The 25294-nt window shown below is 42.8% G+C and overlaps 1 protein-coding gene across 2 annotated transcripts in view; it reads left to right on the top strand.

The window, feature by feature from the left end:
• The window catches only part of TOPAZ1 (testis and ovary specific TOPAZ 1), a 326337-nt gene that overhangs the window by 164147 nt on the left and 136896 nt on the right, over nt 1–25294 (top strand). For both annotated transcript variants that reach the window (XM_056520122.1, XM_056520121.1), the window contains exons 14-15: nt 20792–20966; nt 21109–21209. In XM_056520122.1, coding sequence (XP_056376097.1) covers nt 20792–20966; nt 21109–21209 — 276 coding nt within the window. The remainder of the gene's footprint in view (nt 1–20791; nt 20967–21108; nt 21210–25294) is intronic.

Genomic DNA, 25294 nt, shown 5'->3' with positions numbered 1-25294 from the left:
GTTCCCTAAGTTGTCGGTCTTCAGACCACTACTAATATTCCTATCATAACTGGAAGGAGAGCCACAGTATGGTTTTAGGGTTTCTTTAACAGCAAAGCTGTTTTGGTATGGACTGAGAAGGGACGTGCGTCCGTTTGTTAACACAGATGTCTTAGAAGTGTTGACACTGTCAGGCCGATGAGCTTCTCCCAGACAAACTTCTCCTACTATAACCCACCCCAAGTCAAGTCTTTGCGCATAGGGTGCATTAAAGGGTCCATTAATTTGTTGGCGTACCTTATGCACCTGTAGAATGTCTCTTCCAAGAAGTAGAAGAATAGAGGCGTCTGTCTGGACAGCTGGAATGAGGTGAGATATTGCATTAAGATGAGGATAATGAAGGGCCACTTCTGGTGTAGGGATCTCTGATTTATCATCTGGTATCATATCACACTCTATCAAAGTGGGAAGTGAGAGATGGATTCTCTTGTCAAGATACTCAATAGTAAAGTCAGTAGCTCTTCTCCCTGAAGTTTCTATCACTCCTGCACATGTCTTTAGGGTGTATGGAACTGCACTTGATGTAATGTTGAAGGCATCAAAAAAGTCTGACCTTGCCAGCGACCTGTTACTTTGTTCATCCAGAACCACATACATCTTTACTGCCTTTTCTCTTTTCCCTGTGGGGTACACTGTTGCTAGGCAGATCTTGGAACATGAGCGTGGATTTGTACTGTCACCACAGATTTCAGTGCATTTGGACATTACTGGGTTAGCTGATTTATCTTTTTGCTCCCTGCCCTCATCTTTTGGGGTTTCACTGACCTCTAATGGTTGATGCAAAGTATTGGGGTGCAGAGCTGAGATGTGTCTGTCACTGCCACATTCTGAGCAATTCGCTTGTATTTTGCAGTCTTTAGCTATATGTTTGGTGGATTCACAACACTTGAAGCATATGCCGTTTTGTCTAAGAAAGGCTAACCTTTCCTTGATAGGTTTACTTTTGAACCCTTTGCACTTGTTTAGAGGATGGGGCTTTTTATGAAGTGGGCAAAGTCTGTCAGGGCCTTCAAAGGTGTTTACCTTGTAGCTGCTTGAATCTCCTGGGTCCTCAGAGGGAACTGTTGTCTTGTGGGTGATCACTGAAGTCCTATTGTAGGATCTAGGTGGCTTTTCTGCCTTAGGCAGTTGGCTGCTGGTGATGAAGGAAAAACTGGGATCGCACCTCATCTTAGCTTGCTGCTGTACAAACCTATAAAACACAAAGAAAGGGGGGAAGGGGACACCATGTTCTTCTTTGTATTTAGCTCCAACACTCACCCATTTCTCTTGCAGGTGGTGAGGTAGTTTCTCCACTATAGGCTTAGTACCGTTGGCAGTATCTAAATGTGCAAGTCCCCTTAAATGACCTTCTTCTTTGGCACACTGGACTTCCCAAAGAATATCACCCAGCTCTTGCAGTTTTAAATTGTCTTTGCTGTTTAGCTTAGGGAAAGACTCCAGTCTTTTCATCAGAGCACCTTCAATTGCCTCTGGTGATCCATATCTTTTTTCTAGCCTTTGCCAGGCCATATCGAGTCCTACTGAAGGGTTAAATAGGTGTATCCTGCGCATCCTTCTTGCATGCTCTGCAGACTCAGACCCAAGCCACTTTACCATCAGGTCTAGCGTCTTAGCTGCTGTTAAGTCCAAGTCTTTGACTGCATTCAGAAAAGAAGCCTTCCATGCCCAGTAATTTTCTGGGCAGTCATCAAACTTGAGGAAGCCTGCATTAACCATTTCTTTACGGATAAGATATTTAGTGACGCCTTGCATGCTCTGGTGTTTGGGTTGCTGCGGTGAGCATTCTTCTTTTATCACTCTGGTACTGCCAGCCTCATGGGTTTGTTTTCGTGCGCTCAGGAGTTCTGATGGTTTTGGTTTAAATTCAGCTGACTTTGGATTGAGAAACGGTATTGTTGAACTGCCACTTGAAATATCTTGGACATACGCCCTAGTGCATTCTGCAGAGGAAAGCGGTTTCTCGGGCACATCTGGGTCTTCATGGATAGATTCCATTCCAGACCGCTCAATATCCGCATAAGCTGCTGCTTCTGCTGCTGCAGCGGCGGCTGCACACTGACGTTGAAAAATATGCAACTTTACTTCCTGTTCTGTTTTTTCTTTTATAATGGCAGCATCTTTCTCTGATCTTTCCTTCATAATGGCAGCCTCTTTCTCAGCAAATTCTAGCTGAACGCGAGCAGCCTCTGCTTTGGCGCGAGCCCTGGCAAAAATGGCACTTGCTGATGAAATCTGACTGGACCTTGCTGATCTAGATGAGCGTGAGCGTACATCATCCTGCTGGACACTTGGCGCGCTCTCCCTGCCTTGATGTGTCCCGGGTAGCTGATCTTCAGCATTATACTGACTTCCTGATCTTAGACTCATTCTGTCTGTGCAGCAACTCCTATCTCCAGGCTTGTTGTGCTATCACCTTTTCACTGTTCCGCTCTCAAAACACTGACTGTGTGATTCTAAACGGACAGCTTGTTAGAGACTCCAGTAAACAGAAGCCCATGCTCGTATTGTCCACCAGAGGAATCCAACTTTATTTTAGTCTGTAAAACTGCAATACAATACAATAACAACATATCAGTACACTTGGAATCATTAGCCTAGCATAAATGACAAATAACTAAGCAGAAAGGCACTTACAGGTGATGATGTCCCAAACCTCATGGGAGAGATAGATACATGCTGCCTGCACAGTGGAAGAGTGACCTCAAGATGGTGGAAGAGCTTCCTGAAACAAAGGTCACTTCCTGTCTGTATAAGCTATCTGTGTAAATAAAGCTGATTTTAACTTCTGCCACTAGATGGCAGTGGTACACTACACAACCTATCATTATAATGCAGTTAACCTAAAAAGGCAGCACAACAATCATATCCTCATGCTTTTTCAAAACTAAAACTCCCAGCATGCCTGCACAGCCAAATGATGTGAGAGCTATAGATTTGCAACAGCTGGAGGCACCCTGGTTGGGAAGCACTGGACTGAGGAGAGGGAGGAGGGGGAGTGGTTATCACAGTGAGTACCCGCCCCCCTACTTCTGGTAGATAAAATTAGGGTATTTCAGAAATAATACTAATTCTGAGAGAAATGTAGGTCACAGACACATACAAAGTACATGATCAGGATGAGATACTGAGCAACATATAACAGTTTTGTTTTTTTGAGTGATCTGACAGGTATGCTTTAAGGACCCATGACGTACGCGTACGTCATGGACAATTCCGGTCCCCTCCGGGCGGGGATCGGACCGGGATGCCTGCTGAAATCATTCAGCAGGCATCCCGTGCAAACGCCCAGGGGGGTCATTAGACCCCCCCCATGTCGGCGATCGCAAAAAAAATGCAAGCAAATTCACACTTGTGAATCGCTGCGATTCCGGTGATGCGGGTCACTGGTGACCCGGAGATACAAGGTGATCGGGGGTGTAGGATACACCCCTGATCACCTCCTGTATCTATGGGAGGTGGCGATTTCGTCACCCTCCCAGGATCGCTGCTATTGGCTGGTCCAGCCAATAGCATCCGGCAGGGGAGGGGTTAACCGCATCCTCGTGCAGCTCTGGCGGCTGGCTGGGTTCAGTCAGAGGTCAGAGCTAATGAAGGAAGACCGGGACCCCCTCTCTGCAGAGATCGGAGCCCCCAAAGATCAGGGAAAGAATACAATCCAGGGAAAGGTAGGGTAAAAGTAAAAAAAAAAAGTAAAAAAAAAAAAATTCCCCCTAATAGGTCCCCAAGGGTCCGCCGCAATTTTTCAGTGTGACCTAGGGGTTCAGGGCGCTGCATTTGGCCCCCCATTTTTTGAGGGGGCCGCAGCACTTGCCCCCCCCAATACAGTTTATAGTTACACCAATCACACACCGTGCATACTCCCCCCATCTCCCCCACGACACCACCACCCCCTGCCACCGTAAAAAAAGGTGATGGCTCGCCAGGCATTTTTGTCAACGTAGGCATACGCTTTTCTTGCCTCCGATTCCGAATCTGCCAGTGAGGACGATGAAGATCCAACATTCCTGTGTTCATCGTCCTCCTCATCATCTAGCAGTGATGATGAGTCCCCTGTACGGGGACGGAGACGCCGCCTGGCGAGGCCACGCGCCCCCCATGATAGTGGCCCAGTGGCCGGCACTAGTACAAGTGACAATGCAGCTGGTAGTAGGAGTCCGACCCCCCCAGACAAGTTTACCAGAGCCCACTTCGGGTGAACCTGTCTGGAGACCCCCAGAGGGTTATCAGCCACGGGTTCCGGAGTTTGTTGGCGACTCCGGAATCCGGATTGACACGGCCGGGTTCACTGAAATTGACAATTTCAGTTATTATTTTGATGATGGCCTTTTCAATCTAATGGTGGAGCAGACGAATCTGTAAGCCAGGCTGTTCATCGCCCACCACCCTGATTCTTGTTTGGCCAAGCCTAATGAATGGCGCACCATTGATGCAGCAGAGATGAGGACATTTTGGGGCCTCTTGCTGCATATGGGCCTGGAGAAAAAGCCTAGTGTCAGGCACTACTGGAGCGGGAATGTCATATACAAGACACCGTTCTACAGTATGGCCATGACACGGAAGCGGTTCAAGGCCATTTGGAAATGCCTTCATTATGCAGATAATGAGGCATGTCCACCCCAAAGTGATCCCACCTATGACCGGCTTTACAAAGGGAGGCCGGTCATCGATCACTTTGGGGCCAAATTTTTGGAGGCCTACGTACTGCTTAGGGAGCTCTCTGTTGATGAGTCTCTTATCAGTTTTAAGGGGAGACTCATCTTCCGCCAGTATATTCCCTCGAAGCGGGCGCGATATGGCATGAAGCTCTATAAACTTTGTGAGAGTACCTCCGGATACACTTACAAGTTTAGAGTGTATGAGGGACGAGATTCCCGTATTGAACCCCCAGATTGTTCCCCCACTCTGGGTGTTAGCGGGAAACTCGTTTGGGAGCTTGTGCACCCATTGCTGGATAAGGGTTACCATGTGTACGTGGACAACTTTTATACCAGCACCCCTCTCTTCACATCCCTTGCCGCCAGATCGACGTCCGCTTGTGGGACCGTGCGGAGAAACCAGAGAGGCCTCCCTCTAAATTTGATCCAGACACCTATTCCCAAGGGTGAGTCCCGTGCCTTTGCCCATGAAAACCTGTTGTTGGTCAAGTATAAGGATAAGAGGGATGTCCTTATGCTGACCACTATTCATGGCAACGGCAGCTCATCTGTCCCTGTGCGAGGTACCACAACACCGGTCCTCAAGCCCGATTGTATTCTGGACTACAATCGGTATATGGGGGGAGTTGATCTTTCTGATCAAGTCCTCAAGCCATACATGGCCATGCGCAAAACACGGGTATGGTACAAAAAAGTTGCGGTCTACTTGGTACAAGTTGCCATGTACAACTCTTTTGTACTGTCCCAGCACGCTGGCAACACAGGGACATTCCTCCAGTTCCAAGAAGTAGTCCTAAAGGTCCTGATCTTTGGCGACCGGGAACTTCCCAAGGAACTGGAGTTATAGGTGCCAGGATCGTCCCAGGCCAACACTTTCCAGGTGAAGGCCCCCAACACTGGAAAGAAGGGACGAACCCAGAAAAGATGCAGTGTGTGTTACAAGAGGGGGATTCGGAAGGACACCACCACTCAATGTGACACTTGCCCCGATCATCCGGGCCTGTGCATTAAGGATTGCTTCAGGGAGAATCACACTTCCATGGAGTACTAAATTTTCCCTTCTCATTTTAATTTTCCATAATTTGACCCCAATGTACCATGTCCAGAGTACCATCCAAGTTTTAAACCCCATAAACCACTAAATTGCCCAAAATAAGGTTTCATCTGAGAGAGAGAAAAAAAAAAAACTGATAAGACCTCTGGGGGTATTTTTTACAAAAATTGGGTCATGGGTCACTGAGTCACTATCATCGGGGACTTTTTATATTGCCTCAAATGCGCAGCGCTCTCTCTCCACCTGAGCGGGGTGCGCATTTGAGGCAACAAGTTAGGGACGGCCACACACATCACATTCCCAGAAATATGATTCAGAGCATAGGGTTTGGGGTGGGCATATTTTTATTATGCTCTGGGTCATCATTCTGGGAACATAATTTATAATTTTATGTCCCACTGTACCCCATTTTAGTTATTTAGTGTACCCCAGTTATTGACCCCATGTAATGCCCCTTGAGGGGGGGGGGGTCCCACTGTTCTGGCTCCAGAGGCGAAAGCCAAAGCTCAAGGACCCTGGCTGATCTCTGGCACCTCTGAGACCGGTGTGCATGCTGTTTACACCAAGATATGAGGTATGTCCTTACTCCAAAGAAATGTACTTACAAATTTACAATGACATTTTCTCCTTTTACCACTTGTGAAAATGAAAAATTTGGGGTAGCCCCAGCATTTTAGTGTAAAAAAAAATCCAATTTATCATTTTCACATCCCACTTCATGAATATTTATCAAACACCTGTGGGGTGTTAAGGCTCACTGTACTTCTTGTAACGTTCCTTGAGGGGTGTAGTTTCTAAAATACAGGTCCTTCTCAAAAATTAGTTCATTATGTTCCATAATGTAATGATAAAAATTAAACTTTCATATATTTTAGATTCATTGCACACCAACTGAAATATTTCAGGTCTTTTATTGTTTTAATACTGATGATTTTGGCATACAGCTCATGAAAACCCCAAATTCCTATCTCAAAAAATTAGCATATTTCATCCGACCAATAAAAGTTAAGTGTTTTTAATACAAAAAAAAAGTCAACCTTCAAATAATTATGTTCAGTTATGCACTCAATACTTGGTCGGGAATCCTTTTGCAGAAATGACTGCTTCAATGTGGCGTGGCATGGAGGCAATCAGCCTGTGGCACTGCTGAGGAGTTATGGAGGCCTCATGCTTAGATAGTGGCCTTAAGCTCATCCAGAGTGTTGGGTCTTGCGTCTCTCAACTTTCTCTTCACAATATCCCACAGATTCTCTATGGGGTTCAGGTCAGGAGAGTTGGCAGGCCAATTGAGCACAGTAATACCATGGTCAGTAAACCATTTACCAGTGGTTTTGGCACTGTGAGCAGGTGCCAGGTCATGCTGAAAAATGAAATCTTCATCTCCATAAAGCTTTTCAGCAGATGGAAGCATGAAGTGCTCCAAAATCTCCTGATAGCTAGCTGCATTGACCCTGCCCTTGACAAAACTCAGTGGACCAACACCAGCAGCTGACATGGCACCCCAGACCATCACTGACTGTGGGTACTTGACACTGGACTTCAGGCATTTTGGCATTTCCTTCTCCCCAGTCTTCCTCCAGACTCTGGCACCTTGATTTCCGAATGACATGCAAAATTTGCTTTCATCCGAAAAAAGTACTTTGGACCACTGAGCAACAGTCCAGTGCTGCTTCTCTGTAGCCCAGGTCAGGCGCGTCTGACGCTTTTTCTGGTTCAAAAGTGGCTTGACCTGGGGAATGCGGCACCTGTATCCCATTTCCTGCACACGCCTGTGCACAGTGGCTCTGCATGTTTCTACTCCAGACTCAGTCCACTGCTTCCGCAGGTCCCCCAAGGTCTGGAATGGGTCCTTCTCCACAATCTTCCTCAGGGTCCGGTCTCCTCTTCTCGTTGCGGAGCGTTTTCTGCCAAATTTTTCCCTTCCCACAGACTTCCCATTGAGGTGCCTTGATACAGTAGCACTCTGGGAACAGCCTATTTGTTTAGAAATTCCTTTGTATGTCTTACCCTCTTGCTTGAGGGTGTCAATGATGGCCTTCTGGACAGCAGTCAGGTCGGCAGTCTTACCCATGATTGCGTTTTTGAGTAATGAACCAGGCTGGGAGTTTTTAAAAGCCTCAGGAATCTTTTGCAGGTGTTTAGAGTTAATTAGTTAATTCAGATGATTAGGTTAATAGCTCGTTTAGAGACCCTTTTCATGATATGCTAATTTTTTGAGATAGGAATTTTGGGTTTTCTTGAGCTGTATGCCAAAATCATTAGTATTAAAAACAATAAAAGACCTGAAACATTTCAGTTGGTGGGCAATGAATCTAAAATATATGAAAGTTTAATTTTTATCATTACATTATGGAAAATAATGAACTTTAGCACAATATGCAAATTTTTTGAGAAGGACCTGTAGTATGTCATGTGTTTATTTTTTTTTTTTTGCTGTCCTGGTACCATAGGGGCTTCCTAAATGCGATATGCCCCCCCATTTCAGCAAAATTTGCAAATGTGACTCCTTCTCTTCTGAGCATTGTAGTGCACCCGCAGTGCATTTGACGTCCACACATGGGGTATTTCCATACTCAGAAAAGATGGAGTTACACATTTTGGGGGTTTTTTCTCTTATTACCCCTTGTAAAAATATAACATTTTGGGAAAAAACAGCATTTTAGTGGAAAATAAGAATAAAAATTCATTTACACATCCAAAGTCGTCAAACACCTGGGGGGTGTTAAGGCTCACTGTACCCCTTGTTACGTTCCTTGAGGGGTGTAGTTTCCAAAATAGTATGCCATGTGTTTTTTTTTTTTGCTGTCCTGGCACCATAGGGACTTCCTAAATGGGACACGCCCCCAAAAAAACATTTCAGCAAAATTTACTTTGCAAAAGCCAAATGTGACTCCTTCTCTTCTGAGCATTGTAGTACGCCAACAGAGCACTTGACGTGCACATATGAGGTATTTCCATACTCAGAAGAGATGGGGTAACAACTTTTGGCGGGCATTCTTTCCTATTAACCCTTGTACAAATTAAAAATTTGGTGGAAAACTAGCATTTTAGTGAAAGAAAAAATTAAATAAAAAATCATTTACACATCCAACTTTAACAAAAGTTGTGAAACACCTGTGGTGTGTTAAGACTCACTGGACCCCTTGTTACGTGTCTTTAGGGGTCTAGTTTCCAAAATAGTATGCCATGTGTTTTTTTTTTTTTTTTGCTGTTCTGGCACCATAGGGGCTTCCTAAATGTGACATGCCCCACAAAAACCATTTCAGAAAAACTCACTCTCCAAAATCCCACTGTTGCTCCTTCCCTTCTGAGCCCTCTACTGCGCCCGCTGAACACTTGACATACACATATGAGGCATTTCCTTACTCGAGAGAAATTGGGTTACACATTTTAGGAAGATTTCTCTCCCTTGTAAAAATTCAAAAACTGGGTCTACAAGAACATGCCAGTGAAAAAAATGAAGATTTAGAATTTTCTCCTTCACTTTGCTGCTATTCCTGTGAAACACCTAAAGGGTTAACAAAACTTTTGAATGTCATTTTGAATACTTTGAGGGGTGCAGATTTTATAATGGGGTCATTTATGGGGTATTTCTAATATGAAGACCCTTCAAATCCACTTCAAAACAGAACTGGTCCCTGAAAAATTTCGATGTTGAAAATTTTGTGAAAAATTGGAAAATTGCTGCTATGCTTTGAAGCCCTCTGATGTTTTCCAAAAGTAAAAACACATCAACTTTATGCTGCAAATATAAAGACATATTGTATATGTGAATCAATATATAATTTATTTGAAATATTCATTTTCCTTATAAGCAGAGAGCTTCAAAGTTAATAAAGAGATGGTCCCACTTCACACCGCTCTTCCCAGAGCAGACATGGCGCCTGTACATCGGTCCCTAACTCCCCTGCCTCTGCTAGCCCTTTGAAGCAATGTCCCAGATTAGACAGTGCAGGGGAGGGCGACACTTGCCCACCACACCCGGAGGACTCTTTAAACCTCAATGTAAATCTTTTTGGGGCCATTCCAGCATCTGAAGTCCCTGTGACAGAAATCTCTCTACAGAGAATGCTTTTAACCCTTCACACTTCCATAACCACACATATGAGGCAGACAGTGCAGCCTCTCTGCTCAGCTATTACAGAAGTGGAAAACAGGGTAGATCATGCTGAACAAAAAATGGCAGAGTTTACATCATCCCATAATAATCTGATTGATGCCCATTATGACCTGGAGGCTGATCTCTTTGACCTCAGGGCAAAAGTCTCTGACCTTGAGGATCGTTCAAGGAGAAATAATATCAAATTCAGAGACATACCTGAAAGTGTCACTGCAAAAGATCTTTCTGCTTACTTGACTGACCTTATGGGCACACTCCTTCCTGAGCTTTCACCTGCTGATTTACTCCTGGATAGAGCACACCGAGTACCACGGCCGTGACATCTATCAGAGGAAATACCACGGGACGTTTTAGCCAGGGTGCATTTTTTCCATGTAAAGGCTGCGGTGATGTCCAAATCCAGGGACCGCTCAACATTTCCAGACTGCTGTAATATGATCACTTTGTACACGGATCTATCCGCTGCTACGCTGCAATTAAGGAGAAATCTAGCCCCCATCACAGCAGCGTTGCGAAACAAAAAAGTAATGTACTAATGGGGATACCCTACACGCCTCATCATTCAAAGAGGAGACGCTTCCTATGTCATCAGGTCGGTAACCGAAGGAGTCAAATTGCTCAAATCTTGGGATATAGCCGTGGACCTACTGGAACTCAGATCCTCATCTCCGCCTGCTAAGGCATATGCAGAATGGAGGATTGCTGAGGGACGCAAAGGAATCTACCGTTGACAGGTTCTATGAACTTTGTCCCATTGTTCTTACATTGTAACCCGGCTTACAAATGACTTCCTACACCCCCAACATACCGAATGATAACATCTCATCACTATTTCCTGGACCTTTTGCTCCAGTATCCATATGGAGCGACATTCTTTATGTGTTTGTTTTTCCCTCCTTTCCCCTCCCTTCCCCCCCCCCCTTTTTTGTCTTTTAGGCATCTACACTCTGCAGGAAGGAAGCCACTAGGCTGGACGACGAGTATTTGTTGCGTACTTCATGTTTATGTACTTACCGTTATTAAGCTGTTCTTTTACTCACAATGGTTTTTAAGGTCTTATCTATTAATGTTAATGGCTGAATACCCCACAGAAATGATCGTATATGTGGACAGAGGCGAAAACTGCCTCTTGTGATGTTCTTTGCGTCCCCGAGAGGCATCTCTTAGCATTAGACGCTCACAGGATAAAAAATGCGCAATTTCCACATGTATTCCAATCTCATTATAAGTCTAAAGCCCGCGGAGTCCTCACTGCAATTAGAAATACTGTTGCATTCCAACTATTGGACTCAGTTATTGACAAGATGGGCAGATTTGTATTGTTGGTATGTAAGATTAACAATGTTCTATATACAATTGTGTCTGTTTATGTCCCAAATAGGGGACAACTCCGCTTCTTGAGGAAGATTTTAAGGATCACCAGCCAACACCAGCAAGGTCACCTGCTTTTAGCAGGAGACTTTAATGCGGTCCCTGATGCTGAGATTGATCGCTCCTCCTCAACAACCGGTCGTTCCGTCTCACTCTATCTGATTCTCAGTCAAGCTGATATATATGATGCCTGGCGCGTTTTTCATGCAAATGAGCGTGATTATACATATCACTCAGTTGCATCTAACAGCTACTCTAGGATTGATCTTTTTCTAGTCAGCAGGTCCTTATTAGATTTGCTCGGTTCCTCCACCATTACCCCTCAAAAATGGTCAGATCACGACCCTATTTTACTAGACATAACGGAAAAAGACACACCACCGCCTTCTTATGTTTGGCGATGTAATGAATATATTTTGCGCCACCCTTCTTATAGAGCTAAATTACTGTCGGACCTCTCTTCCTATTTTGCAGATAATGTCACTCCCGAGGTCTCTGCCACTATTGTGTGGAATGCCCATAAGGCCGTAATTAGAGGCTCTTTTGTTAAACTTGGCCATATATTGAAGGAGAGATCCTTGCAATTAAATGCTTTATTAGCAAAACAAAGAGTGGTGGAGGATCTGAACAAAGCATCTCCTACTATCCAACTAGCTCAACAGTTGCGTGATATACGCACGCAAATCCACGCTCACTTCTTTGATGATTATGCTAGGAAATTAGGTAAACTCAAATCACAATACCATTTATTTAATAATAAAACGGCAAGTTCCTGACCAACAGGTTAAAAGCTAAACATGTTAAGTCTAAAATACCATATCTCTGGGACTCTACCTCTACACACAAATTGTTTCATCCTTAGGCGATAGCTAATAGTTTTAGAGATTACTATTTCAACTTGTATAACTTAGCACGTGACCCCAACATCTTTCAACCCTCCCAAACAGACATCACTGATTACTTACATAACCTACATTTACCTCACATTTCCACGGCACAATTGACTGCCTTGAATTCCCTTATAACTGCTGAAGAATGGGTATCTGTATTTAAAACGTTGAAAATTGGTAAATCACCAGGCCCTGATGGGCTTACAGCCTGCTACTACAAAACCTTCCAGTCCATTCTTACCCCTCATGCACTAGCCTTCTATTCCGAATCTGTTGAGTCAGGCACCATGTCGGGAGAGAATCAGGAGGCGTTAATGGTCACGCTGCCCAAACCCGGCAAACCACCAGATGGGCCGGGAAATTTACGGCCTATCTTACTGTTAAATTTAGATGTTAAAATATATGCCTCAATCATCGCCAACCGCATTTCTCCCCTGCTCCCACGTCTTGTCCTGAACGACCAGGTTGGTTTTGTTAGAGGCCTACAGGCTTTTGAAAATACCAGAAAGGTTTTAAATCTCCTACATCATGTGAATAGTAATAAGATTCAGTCTTTTTTTCTCTCCCTGGATGCCGAGAAGGCGTTCGATCGCATTCATTGGTTGTTTGCTTTCTCTGTGCTCCAGGGAATGGGATTTAATGAGCCTATACTGCAGGCCATACAGGCCTTATACTTGGCCCCCAATGCTAAAGTCTTTACCAACGGCTTCCTATCGGATAGATTTTCTATCACAAATGGAACTCGTCAGGGGTGCCCCCTGTCACCCTTGATATTTATATTGTACATAGAGCCATTGGCTCTAGCATTTAGAAGCAATCAGGTGGTTAAAGAGGTGACAGTCGGGAAAACGTCCCATCTCATCTCGCTTTATGCAGATGATGTAATATTGACCATGGAACAACCAGAACAATCCTTAATAGAATCCCTTTCCTTAATAAATGCATATAGTAGAGTATCTTATTATAAACTTAATACAGTAAAGTCACAAGTACTACCTATCAATTTGCCTGCTACACATGTCTCATTGCTTAAAGCTAACTTCCCTCTAGATTGGAGGTCTGATCACGTCACCTATCTGGGAGTACATATTCCCCCCTCGTTTGACAAATTATTTACGTGCAACTATGTTCCATTTCTAACATTAATGAAAAATGAACTTGAGGCCTTAGGTAAAAACGACATCTCTTGGCTAGGTAGAGTTTCTTCCTTCAAAATGTTAGTATTACCAAAATTGCTATATTTATACAGAACGCTACCCATATCTCTACCAACCTCCTTTTTCGTACAAGCTACTAGATTAATGTCCCAGTTCATATGGGGTGGAGGTAGGCGGAGAGTATCGCTTGAATTACTGTACAAAAACAGAGATCATGGAGCCATAGGCCTTCCAGATCTGTGTAGATATTATAGAGCAACACTTCTTTCTCAGTTAAACGCCTTCTGGGACTCAGCCTCACCTTCGCCATGGGTACAATTGGAAATGGCAAAATTCCCTTTCTCAGATAGTAAATCTGTACTATTTTTGCTTCCATGGAAGATAAAAATACCACTGAATATCTCACCTTTCACACAAGCCGGATTTAGCTGCTGGTCGTTTCTTCATGAAGCGGCGGGTAGCTCACATAAGAAGTTCCCTCCTGGTTCTCCCCTGCACTTTCTAATGTTAGCCATACCAGAATTAGATATAAATAACTGCATTGAAGCAGGTCTAGACACCTTTTCGCATTTGTTCGACGGACAGGTGCTTTGCACATTTGAACAGTTAAGACAATCTCACTCACTGCCACAAAAAGATTTCTATAAATATCTCCAAACTAGACACTACATTCACTCACATTCCAATACTCAATGGTTCTATAACATAGACAAAATATTCTCACAACATCGTAAAGGACTTAAACCAATATATAACCTCTTAGATGTCTCTCACCCCCTCCCCACATATACACCAATTCAGGCTTGGGGAAGAGACTTATCTTGCTCTATATCGGCTCAAGAGTGGCAAAAAGCATCTATATGGCTTCGTAGGTCGTTACCATGTGTTACTCAGTTTGAAGCAGCTATTAAAACAGACAGATTAGCACACATTTACTCTGATGCTTCTCCCCTTTGCTGGAGAAACTGTGGTGAAAAAGGGACGATTTACCACACTTTGTGGTCCTGTCCCTATATAACTTCATATTGGCATAATGTTGGCAATCTCGTCTGACGTCTGTGGAATCCTTGTTACTATTACACCGTCCCTAGCTTTCTTACTAATTCGTGTACATGACATACCCCCACTTCTTCGCCCCATATTATGTAAGATATTGGTCCTTGCAAAGTTGGTGGTGACCAGATACTGGAAATCCACGACTATCCCTGGTATTTCAGAACTACATAACTTATTGAACCAATCATACCTGAGTGAAAGGGCTATGGTATTTAACACAGATAGTATTCTGCAAATATTAACTAATTGGCTACCTTGGATTGAGTCACCATATGCTTCTCAAACATCTTGACTTTTACCTTGCTATTCTTAACTATTGATTTCATGTGTACAGGTGCCTCCCCCTTCACCACTTCCCTCTTCCCTTCCTGGTTTAGATTTAGTTGGTTAAACTTGATTCTGTGTTATATCCTTGTGGTTATCTAACAATTGGGAATCGATTGCATTATGAGGTGGGAGGTCCGAAGGGGACTGTTATTTTGAATGTAACATAGCCTTCAGTATCATTTGAGATGCATAGTGCCTTATTGGATGTTGACCTCATGTTTACATGTATGTTTACATGAACGCATGCTACAAGATTCCTTGTAACATCTGCATTGTTCAATTTGTTTGTGATATAAAAACTTCAATAAAAAGTTTGAAACAGAAAGGTAAAAGCATCCCAGAGTAATTAATGTTTAAAGTGACAGTGGTCAGATGTGCAAAAAATGGCCGTGTCCTACAGTGAAAATTGGCTGGGTCCTTAAGGGGTTAAGGCCCAAATGGGCTAAGTCCTTAAGGGGTTAAAGGGGTACTCCGGTGGAAAAGCAGAGAGCACTGTGGTCGTGACCTAAAAGAAATCCCAGAAGAAAACAATATTCTCTGTAGTATACAGCTGCTAAGTACTGGACCGATTAAGATTTTTTTAATATAAGTAACTTACAAATCTTTTTGGCACCAGTTGATTTTTTTATTTATTTTTTTATAAAGTTTTCCAAGGAGTACCCCTTTAAACCTTATTTTTCTGTTGCCATATGAGGGCTTGTTTTTTTGGCAAGACAAATTACTTTTGTTGTCAGCACCATTTTTTTTTTTAAATGTATTTAGTTAACCATGTGGTAAAAATAAGTTTACTGATTACACAATACCAAATTTACATTTTTATTTTTTTTGTATTTTTGCACAATAAAAAACCCATTATGGAAAAACAATGTTGCTACATTTCTTGACCCCTAGAGGGTTTTCGATTTTCACCCCATAACACTTATTTTTCCATTTACGGTTCTGTGTAAGGGCTATTTATTTATTTATTATGCTCCCTTATGTGTTGTCTATCAGTACCGTTTTTGTTTTGATGGTACTTTTTGATCACTTTCATTTTTTTTTCATTTCGCCGCGGCATCCCGAACAGCTTACAGGACAGGGGGAGGGCCCCTACCTGCCTCCTCGCTGTCCGATCGCCGAATGACTGCTCAGTGCCTGAGATCCAGGCATGAGCAGTCAAGCGGCAGAATCATCGATCACTGGTTTCCTATGAGAAACCAGTGATCAATGATAAAGATCAGTGTGTGCAGTGTTATAGGTCCCTATGGGAGCTATAACACTGCAAAAAAAAGTGAATAAAGATCATTTAACCCCTCCCCTATTAAAAGTTTGAATCACCCCCATTTTCCCATTTAAAAAAAAGTGTAAATAAAAATAAACATATATGGTATCACCGCGTGCGGAAATGTCCAAATTATAAAAATATATCGTTAATTAAACTGCTCGGTGAATGGCGTACGCGCAAAAAAATTCCAAAGTCCAAAATAGTGCATTTTTGGTTATTTTTTATATCATTTAAAAATGAATAAAAAGCGATCAATAAGTCCTATCAATGCAAAAATGGTACCGTTAAAAACTTCAGATCACGGCGCAAAAAATGAGCCCTCATACCGCCACATACACGGAAAAATAAAAAAGTTATAGGGGTCAGAAGATGACAATTTTAAACGTATACATTTTCCTGCATGTAGTTATGATTTTTTCCAGAAGTACGACAAAATCAAACCTATAGTAGGGTATCATTTTAATCGTATGGAGTTACAGAATAAAGATAAGGTGTCATTTCTACCGAAAAATCTACTACGTAGAAACAGAAGCCCCCAAAATTTACAAAACGGCGATTTTTTTTTCAATTTTGTCGCACAATGATTTTTTTTCCGTTTCACCGTAGATTTTTGGTCAAAATGACTGACGTCATTACAAAGTAGAATTGGTGGCGCAAAAAATAAGCAATCATATGGATTTTAAGGTGCAAAATTGAAAGAGTTATGATTTTTTTAAAGGCAAGGAGCAAAAAACGAAAATGCAAAAACGGAAAAAACCCCGGTCCTTAAGGGGTTAAGGACCAGGTGTGGACCTGTATACCCCCCGGTTTTCCATTCACTGCCGCTCACCGGGCGGATGGGGTGCCTGCTGAAACCGCTCAGCAGGCATCCTGTGGCAATGCCTACGGGGGTCCTGAGACCCTGATTTCTGTAATTTCAGGTCTCTGATGACCCAGAATAGGTTGTTGATTGGTTGTGTAATACACACCACCAATCACCCTCCGTACCTAGGTGGGAGGTGGTGGTTTAAAAAAAAAAAAAAAGTGTGAAATATATATATATATATATATATATATATATATATATATATATATATATATACACATATATTTTGGCAGCTGACCCCATGGTGCCCAAGAGTCAGCAGCATCTTTAGTTTTGTGAACTGGGTCCTATTAGGGTGCTGCAGTCTGCCCCCCATGTTTTTTAGGGGGAAATACCATTTTTTTTGCCTGGTAACGGTTTGTGATCGCGGATCGCACGCCATTATCTGGTGCATGCACAAACACACACACCTCCCCCCCCCCCCCCCTCCCCTCTACACACACCAACAAAAAAAGACAACAAAACCTTCTCAAAATACCCCTGATAAGACCTCTTGGAGTATTTTTTTTTCCAAAAATGGGTCATGGGTCACAGTCACTTGCATTGGGGGTTTGCGTGTTGCCTCAAATGCACAGTGCTTTCTCCCCACCTGAGCAGTTTGAATATTTGCAGGCAACAGTTTAGGGACAGCCACACAGAAAACATTCCCAGAATGATGAATCAGAGCATAGGGTTTGGCACGAGAACAATTTTTACTTTTGGCTATGCTCTGGGTCATCATTCTGAGAACATAATTGACATATCAGTATGAACATTGCAATTTTTATTTTCTCCAAACTACACTTCATCCATTCCTGGAAAATAAATTTAGGAAACACCAGTACGTTCAAAATGTCCACTTTACACCTATATCATGAAACAAAGAGAACGGGCACCACACTAATAATACACCATTGGGTGCAAGCAAGTTGCTAAAATACACATGCTATACCAAAGAAAGGAATCACATATGCCATACAAAAATAATCTTTATTACAACATACAAGGGAGAAAGAAGTGTACAGATATCCTCAAATCCCTCAATATATTGATGAATTTGAGGATATTAGGAAGGCGGATAGGGGTACGGATCACTCCTGAGGAACCCTCCATAGCTGGAGGCGAAATACGTGGGGTCTGCTGCCCCAGTGTTTGGATGAGGACACCCCGACCACTGCATACTGATTAGCCAGGGATAGCCACACTCTTTATGCCACCTGCATTTTATATGGACGGGCATACACGGTGACTTGCTAGTGTGCACATAATATCTATATGACAGCGTGTGAATGCCAGTTGGTTTACAATTGATAGTGCAAACCTTCTTTATTGGGATGTTATGCCATGTCACTTAATTGTGATTTTGGTTTTGTAGATTCATATTTATTGTCTTGATTATATTACTTGTGTGGCATTGAGATTTGTGCTATTATCTATCTATTATTTGATACTATTATGGCTGGGTCTCTCTCCTCCTTTTTCAGTGGGTTATTCACCCAGCAAGGGGTGGACAGAGCCGGATTACATTCCTCCGTCCAGAATCTATGTAATTTTTATTTTTTAAATGTCTGTACACATCTTTCTCCCTTGTATGTTGTAATAAAGATTCTTTTTGCATGGCATATGTGATTTATGGAATTTTTGGTGTGCAGCACCATATTGTTGCTAGCTTTTTCCTTTCTTTGGTATAGCACTTTACGCCTATACACATTCCTCAGGGGGTGTACTGTCTGTAATGAGGTCACATGTGGGTGTTTCTTTTTATTATTTTCTGCTGAATGTATGTAACCATCAGCTACTGATATGTAATAGGCCTCAAATTCGAACACAGCTCTGACTCTTGAGCCCCACATATGGGGTATTTCCATACTCAGAAGAAATGGGGTTACACATTTTAGGGGGAATCTTATCCTATTACCCCTTGTGCTAATGAAAAATTTGGTGTAACACCAGCTTTTTTTTTGTGAAAAAAACAAACACATGTTTAAGGTACACTGTTCCAAACACCTGTGAGGTGTAAATACTCTTTGTACCCCTTGTTACATTCCTTGAGGGGTTAGTTTCCAAAATGATGGCACATGTGGGGCGTTCGGTTCTGGCACCATGGGAGAATTGTAAACACACATGACCCCGACTTCAGTTCCAGCAAAATTCTCTCTCCAAAAGCCCAATGGCGCTCCTTCTCTTCTGAGTGCACCCGCAGAGCCGTTTACGTCCAAATATTAGGTGTATATATATAGTCCATACTCAGAAGAAATGGGTTTACAAATTTTTTTTTTGGGGGGGGGGGGGGGGGGGGTTCATTTTCTCAAGAGATGATGCAGGTATCAACAAAAATTTACAACTAACATAACAGAATCAATATGATAAGTAAAAGCATCCCAGAGTTATAATGCATAAAGTGACACAGGTCAGATATGCAAAAAATGCTCTGGTCCTCAACAACTTAAGGACACAGGGTTTTTCCACTTTATTTTTTACCCTCCTCACCTTCTAAAAGTTATAACGCTTTCAGTTTTCCACCTACAGACCTATATGAGAGCTTGTTTTATGCGCTACCAATTTTACTTTGTAATCACATCAGTCATTACACCACAAAATCTATGGGGAATCCCCCCCAAAAAATTTGGTGGGACAAAATTGAAAGAAAAAATAACGCCATATTTGTAATTTTTACCGGCTGCTGTTTCAACGCAGTGCACTTTTCGGTAAAATTGACACCTTATCTTTATTCTGTAGGACCATACGGTTACAAGGATACCCAATTCATGTACCGTATTTTTCACACTATAAGACACACCTAGGTTTTAGAGGAGGAGAACAAGAAAAAAACAGCAGGCCCTCCCTTGTAGAAAGTGGCCCCTTGTAAACAGCAGCCCCCCCCCCCCCCCCTTGTAGACAGTGCCCCCTTGTAAACAGCAGGCCTTCCCTTTTAGACAGTGCCCCCACGGTAGTTGCTCACCTGCGGTTGCCGCTCCGCTGCTCCATTTTGCCGTCCACATCCCCGTTCTGCCGTCCGCATCATAGCATCCTATGGAGGAGCATGTGACATACACATCACTCCTCCTTCCTCCGTAGCGTTACGCTGGGCGCAGGGGAGGCGGTGGAGTGACGTGTGTGTGTGTAAAATGTTCCTCCTTAGGACGCCATGATGCGGATGGCAGAACGGGGATGCAGACATCAGAACGGGGCAGCTGAGCGGGACATTTAACGGCCACACTGCAGCAGGTATTGTCCTTGGTAAGTCCTCCTCCATGCCGCATGCCAGGATCTGCTCTCCGCCCCTGCACTTCGGCACACACATTCGCTCCATAAGACGCACAGACATTTCCTTCCCACTTTTGGGGGAGAAAAAGTGCGTCTTATGGAGGGAAAAATACGGTAGTTTTTGTTTTATTTTACTACATGCATCTAAATTAGTATGTTTAAAATTGTCCTCTTCTGACCCCTATAGCTTTTTTCTTTTTCAAAATATACGGGGATGTGAGGGCTCATTTTTTGCGCTATGGTGTGTAGTTTTTATCGGTACCATTTTTGTTTGGCTTATTTCTTCAATTTCGTCTCAAATATATATTTTTTGTTTTGCTATAGATTTTGTGGTGAAATGATTGCTGTTATTACAAAGTACAAGAAAGAAACAAGAAACAAACCCTTATATGGGTCTGTAGGTGGAAAATTTAAAATGTTTGGTTAAAGTGTGTTTGAAATGTACATGTATGGCCGGGAACAAGTCAACATGTAAATGGTGGATCAAAACATTGATGGCATACACTGTATCAAGGAAAAATAATGTGCAGTTAGTTAACAGAGCTAAGCAGCAGTAGAAGACACAGCACATAAACAAGTGTTTTGTGTCTTGAAAAAATCCAAAAATTCTTTGGTGTACCCAATTTTTTTTACCTCACCAATCACACGGATAGAACATCTTAGGGGGCCAAAGACTTAGAAATGTCCATAGTCAACTATATAGCTGTGGTTGGTTAAAATTCTTGGTCCTTTTTGTCTTTTCAGCATTGTAAGGTCAACAGTGATTGGATGAAACTAGGAACTGTGTATCTTACTGTCTGTACAGGATGTGAAAACCTAACAACCCTTAAGAATTTTTCGAGGCACGTAGCTGAAGCACTTATGAAAGATTCAATCAATGATAAGCCAGAAATTCCTTTTTGTGACTTTGCTGTTGCCGGTAAGTGGACATAGAATATACTGAATTGGTTAGAAAAAGTTGTTAATTTTAGGTTTTGTTTTCATGGATCGTATGCAACCTGCTGAATAATCTCTCTTGAGAATTGTAGTTGTTTTTATAATCATATATGTTTCTTTTGCAGTGTTTAAAAATCCAAAGTTTGATGATATAAAAAAAAATATTCTGGGAAGGATTGGAATTTCTGTAATGTTTTTCTATCATCATAAAGAGCTATGGCTAAAGGTACTTGTAGAAAGAAAAAACTTGTAATATTCTTTTTATAAACAGTATAGCTTATTAACATTGTTTGACCAGTTCTTGTAAATTGATACATTAATCCATTATCTTCATCTTATGTTAGGGCTCTGTGTTAGGGTGCATTCACACCACGTTTTGTTCATACGGTCACCAGATCTGGCTGGGAAATGTCAAAATGGGGCGCTTCCGTATCCCAGCTGGACCCGGCCCGCATATCATTCATTTGAATGAGCCGACCGGAGTCACATAGTCCCTCCGGTTGTCTCATTTTTGCCCGTTATACGGTTTTGTGGCTGGACTGAAAACCGTAGCATACCATGGTTTTCAGTCCTGCCAGAAAATCCAATAGGGGGCAAAAATGACCCGACCGGAATCACTATCTGACTCTGGTCGACTCATTCAAATGAATGATATGCGAGCCGGGTCCAGCTGAGATACAGGAGTCCCCATTTTGATATTTCCCAGCCAGATCCAGTGACCGTATGAACATAATTTGGTGTGAATGCACCCTTAGGCCCATCCTGCTTTATCACACAGCTAATTTTGGAACCTTATCGCACTGTGACACCATCCTGTAACAATTTTCAGTTCAAAACTTGGCACAGCTCTGTCCTAGCAAAAGGTGCACGCACCAGCATTGTAAAGGGGAGATTTATCAAAACCTGTGTAGAGGAGAGTGGTGCAGTTGTCCGTGGCAATCAATCGGATAGCTTATTTCATTTTTGGCAGGTCTATATAAAAATGAAACACGCAATCTGGTTGCCATGGGCAACTGCACCACTCTTCCTCTGCACAGTTTTTGATAAATCTCCCTCATAGTTCTGTTTGGAAAAAAAAAGACCTGTCCTGAGAGCAGACAATTCTTTTTAGATTGTGTTCTCTTGTACTACATACACTGCAGTCATACACTGTATATATTCATTGGGACATTTAGAAAATAATAAGGTATGTTTACAGCTGTTGGGCTAATTTTAAGCCAGGATGTACCAAAAAGACATGATCATTGTATCGGTCTCCATTTTGGCAATATAAACTATTTTAAATGGGTCCACTATAGATGTCTCTCTCATTGTTTTCATTGAATCTACAAGGGATAGGGAGGAGGGTACATTCCTACCTCCAACCTTTTGGCCTGGCTACAGCCTATTTACAGGAAACACATGAAATGTGTAGTTTATTTGAACATTATTTGTTTGTCTTTAAATTAACAATGATGCTCTATACATCTGTATTTAGTAGTCAAGTCTAAATGAAACTCCTACATTTTTAGGCTGGAATTAAACCCAACTGGTTATTAAGAGACTCTTAAGTTAACTCCTTAAGGACCCAGACATTTATTGCACATCTGACCACTGTCACTTAAAACATTAATAACTCTGGGATGCTTTTACCTTTCATCATGATTCTGAGAGAGTTTTTTCGTGACATATTCTGCTTTGTTAGTGGTAAAATTTTGTCGATACTTGCATCATTTGCATCAAAATTTTGCATTTTTTTTTTTACTTTTAAGCGCTCTGCTTATAAGGAAAATGAATATTCCAAATAAATTATATATTGATTCACATATACAATATGTCTACTTTGTTTCCATCATAAAGTTGACATGTTTTTACTTTTGGAAGACATCAGAGGGCTTCAAAGTATAGCAGCAATTTTCCAATTTTTCACAAAATTTTCAAAATCTAAAATTTTCAGGGACCAGTTCTGTTTTGAAGTGGATTTGAAGGGCCTTCATATTAGAAATAGCCCACAAATGACCCCATTATAGAAACTGCACCCCGCAAAGTATTTAAAATGACATTCAAAAGGTTTGTTAACCCTTTAGGTGTTTCACAGGAATAGCAGCAAATGGAAGGAGAAAATTCAAAATCTTCATTTTTTACACTGGCATGTTCTTGTAGACCCAGTTATTTAATTTTTAAGGGGTAAAAGGAGAGAAATCTTCCTAAAATGTGTAACCCAATTTCTCTCGAGTAAGGAAATACCTCATATGTGTATGTCAAGTGCTCTGTGGGTGCACTAGAGGGCTCAGAAGGGAAGGAGCGACAGTGGGATTTTGGAGAGTGAGTTTTTCTGAAATGGTTTTTGGGGGGGCATGTCACATTTAGGAATCCCCTATGGTGCCAAAACAGCAAAAAAAAAAAAAAAAAAGACACATGGCATACTATTTTGGAAACTACACCCCTCAAGGCATGTAACAAGGGGTCCAGTCAGTGGCGTTGCGATCGGGGTGCGGGGGGTGTGGCCCGCACCGGGGGACACCATCCTGATGGGGTGACACCAGGTACGCCCCCGCTCCTCACTTGCGCTGCCTCTGTAATAGCACCCCTCACCCTTCCCCCCCCCCCGTCACCTGCACAGTGAACTGGCCTGCGCCCCCACGTCTTCTGTTGCGCCGGCCCGACGTCACTCCGCAGGGCCGCGCAGGAGGACGTGACGTCACTCGCAGAGCGCCGGAGAGAAGGAGCGCTGCGCTGTATGGGTAAGTGATTGTGTGTTTGTCTCACTCTATCTCTGTTTGTGTGTCTCTGTCTGTGTGTGTGTCTGTGTGTGACTCTGTGTGTGTGACTCTCTGTCTGTGTGTGTGACTCTCTGTCTGTGTGTGTGACTCTGTCTGTGTGTGTGACTCTGTCTGTGTGTGTGACTCTCTGTCTGTGTGTGACTCTCTGTCTGTGTGTGACTCTCTCTGTGTGTGACTCTCTCTGTGTGTGTGACTCTGTGTGTGTGTGTGTGTGACTCTCTGTCTTTGTGTGTGTGTGTGTGTCTCTCTGTCTGTGAGTGTGTGTCTCTGTGTGTATGTGTTTGTGTGTGTCTGTCTGTCTGTCGCTATCTTTGTCTGTGTGTGACTTTCTGTCTGTGTGTGACTGTGTGTGTGTGTGACTGTGTGTGACTCAGTCTGTGTGTCTCTCTGTCTGTGAGTGTGTGTATCTCTGACTGTGTGTGTGTGTCTCTCTCTCTCTATCTATCTGTGTTTGTCTCTGTGTTGTGTGTTGTGTGGGGGGAGGGGGGGGGGGGGTTTGTTTGAACCAGCGATGCAATGTGGGGAGACTTTGACCTATTGTGGGGAACCTGCAAGGGAACCTGCGGCCTAATGGGGGGAAACTACTACCAAATGTGGGGAATCTATGCTACCTAATGGGAGGAAACTGCTACCTAATGTTGGAAAACTGCTACCTAATGTGCGAAAGCTGCTACATAATGTGGGAAAAATGCTACCTTATGTGGGGAATCTGTGCTACCTAATGTGGGGAATCTGTGCTACCTAATGTGTGGAATCTGTGCTACCTAATGTGTGGAATCTGTGCTACCTAATGTGTGGAATCTGTGCTACCTAATGTGTGGAATCTGTGCTACCTAATGTGTGGAATCTGTGCTACCTAATGTGGGGAAATTACTACCTAATGGGGGGTAACTGGTACCAAATGTGGGGAATCTATGCTACCTAATGTGGGGTAACTGCTACCTACCTAATGTGGGGGAACTGCTACCTACCTAATGCTCCCCCCTGGCAGTAGCACCCTCATCATCCACCAGCAACCCCCTCCCAGCAGCAGCACCTCCATCAGAAGATCCTGATGGTGGATGATGGGGGTGCTCCTGCCAGGACGACGATCCTGCCGATGGATGATGGGGGTGATACTGCCAGGGGGGATGGCCAGTAGCACCCTCATCATCCTCCAGCAACACCCCCCCAGTACTAGCACCCCCATCATCCACTATCAACACCACCAGATTTATATTCAGAGGGTACAATATGTGGCAGATTTATATTCAGAGTGTACAGTATGTGTTGGTATTCAGGGGTACAGTGTGTGGCGGTATTATATTCAGGGGTACAGTATGTGGCAGATTTATATTCAGTGTACAGTATGTGTTGGTATTATATTCAGAATGTACAGGGTGTGGTAGTATTATATTCAGTGGGTACGGTGTATGGAAGTTTTATAATCAAATAGTATAGTGTATAGTAGTATTATATTTAGAGGATACAGTGTCTGGCAGGTTTATATTAATACTTGTTTTCATATAGAGGATGAGAATGCACTGACATAGTGAGGAGACGTCTGGGC

This window comes from Hyla sarda, chromosome 5 (genome assembly GCF_029499605.1).
Source record: "Hyla sarda isolate aHylSar1 chromosome 5, aHylSar1.hap1, whole genome shotgun sequence".
In the NCBI taxonomy this organism is placed as follows: Eukaryota; Metazoa; Chordata; class Amphibia; order Anura; family Hylidae; genus Hyla; species Hyla sarda.
The sequence above is the reverse complement of the archived record's forward strand: the minus strand, read 5'-3'. Positions and strand labels throughout refer to the sequence as shown.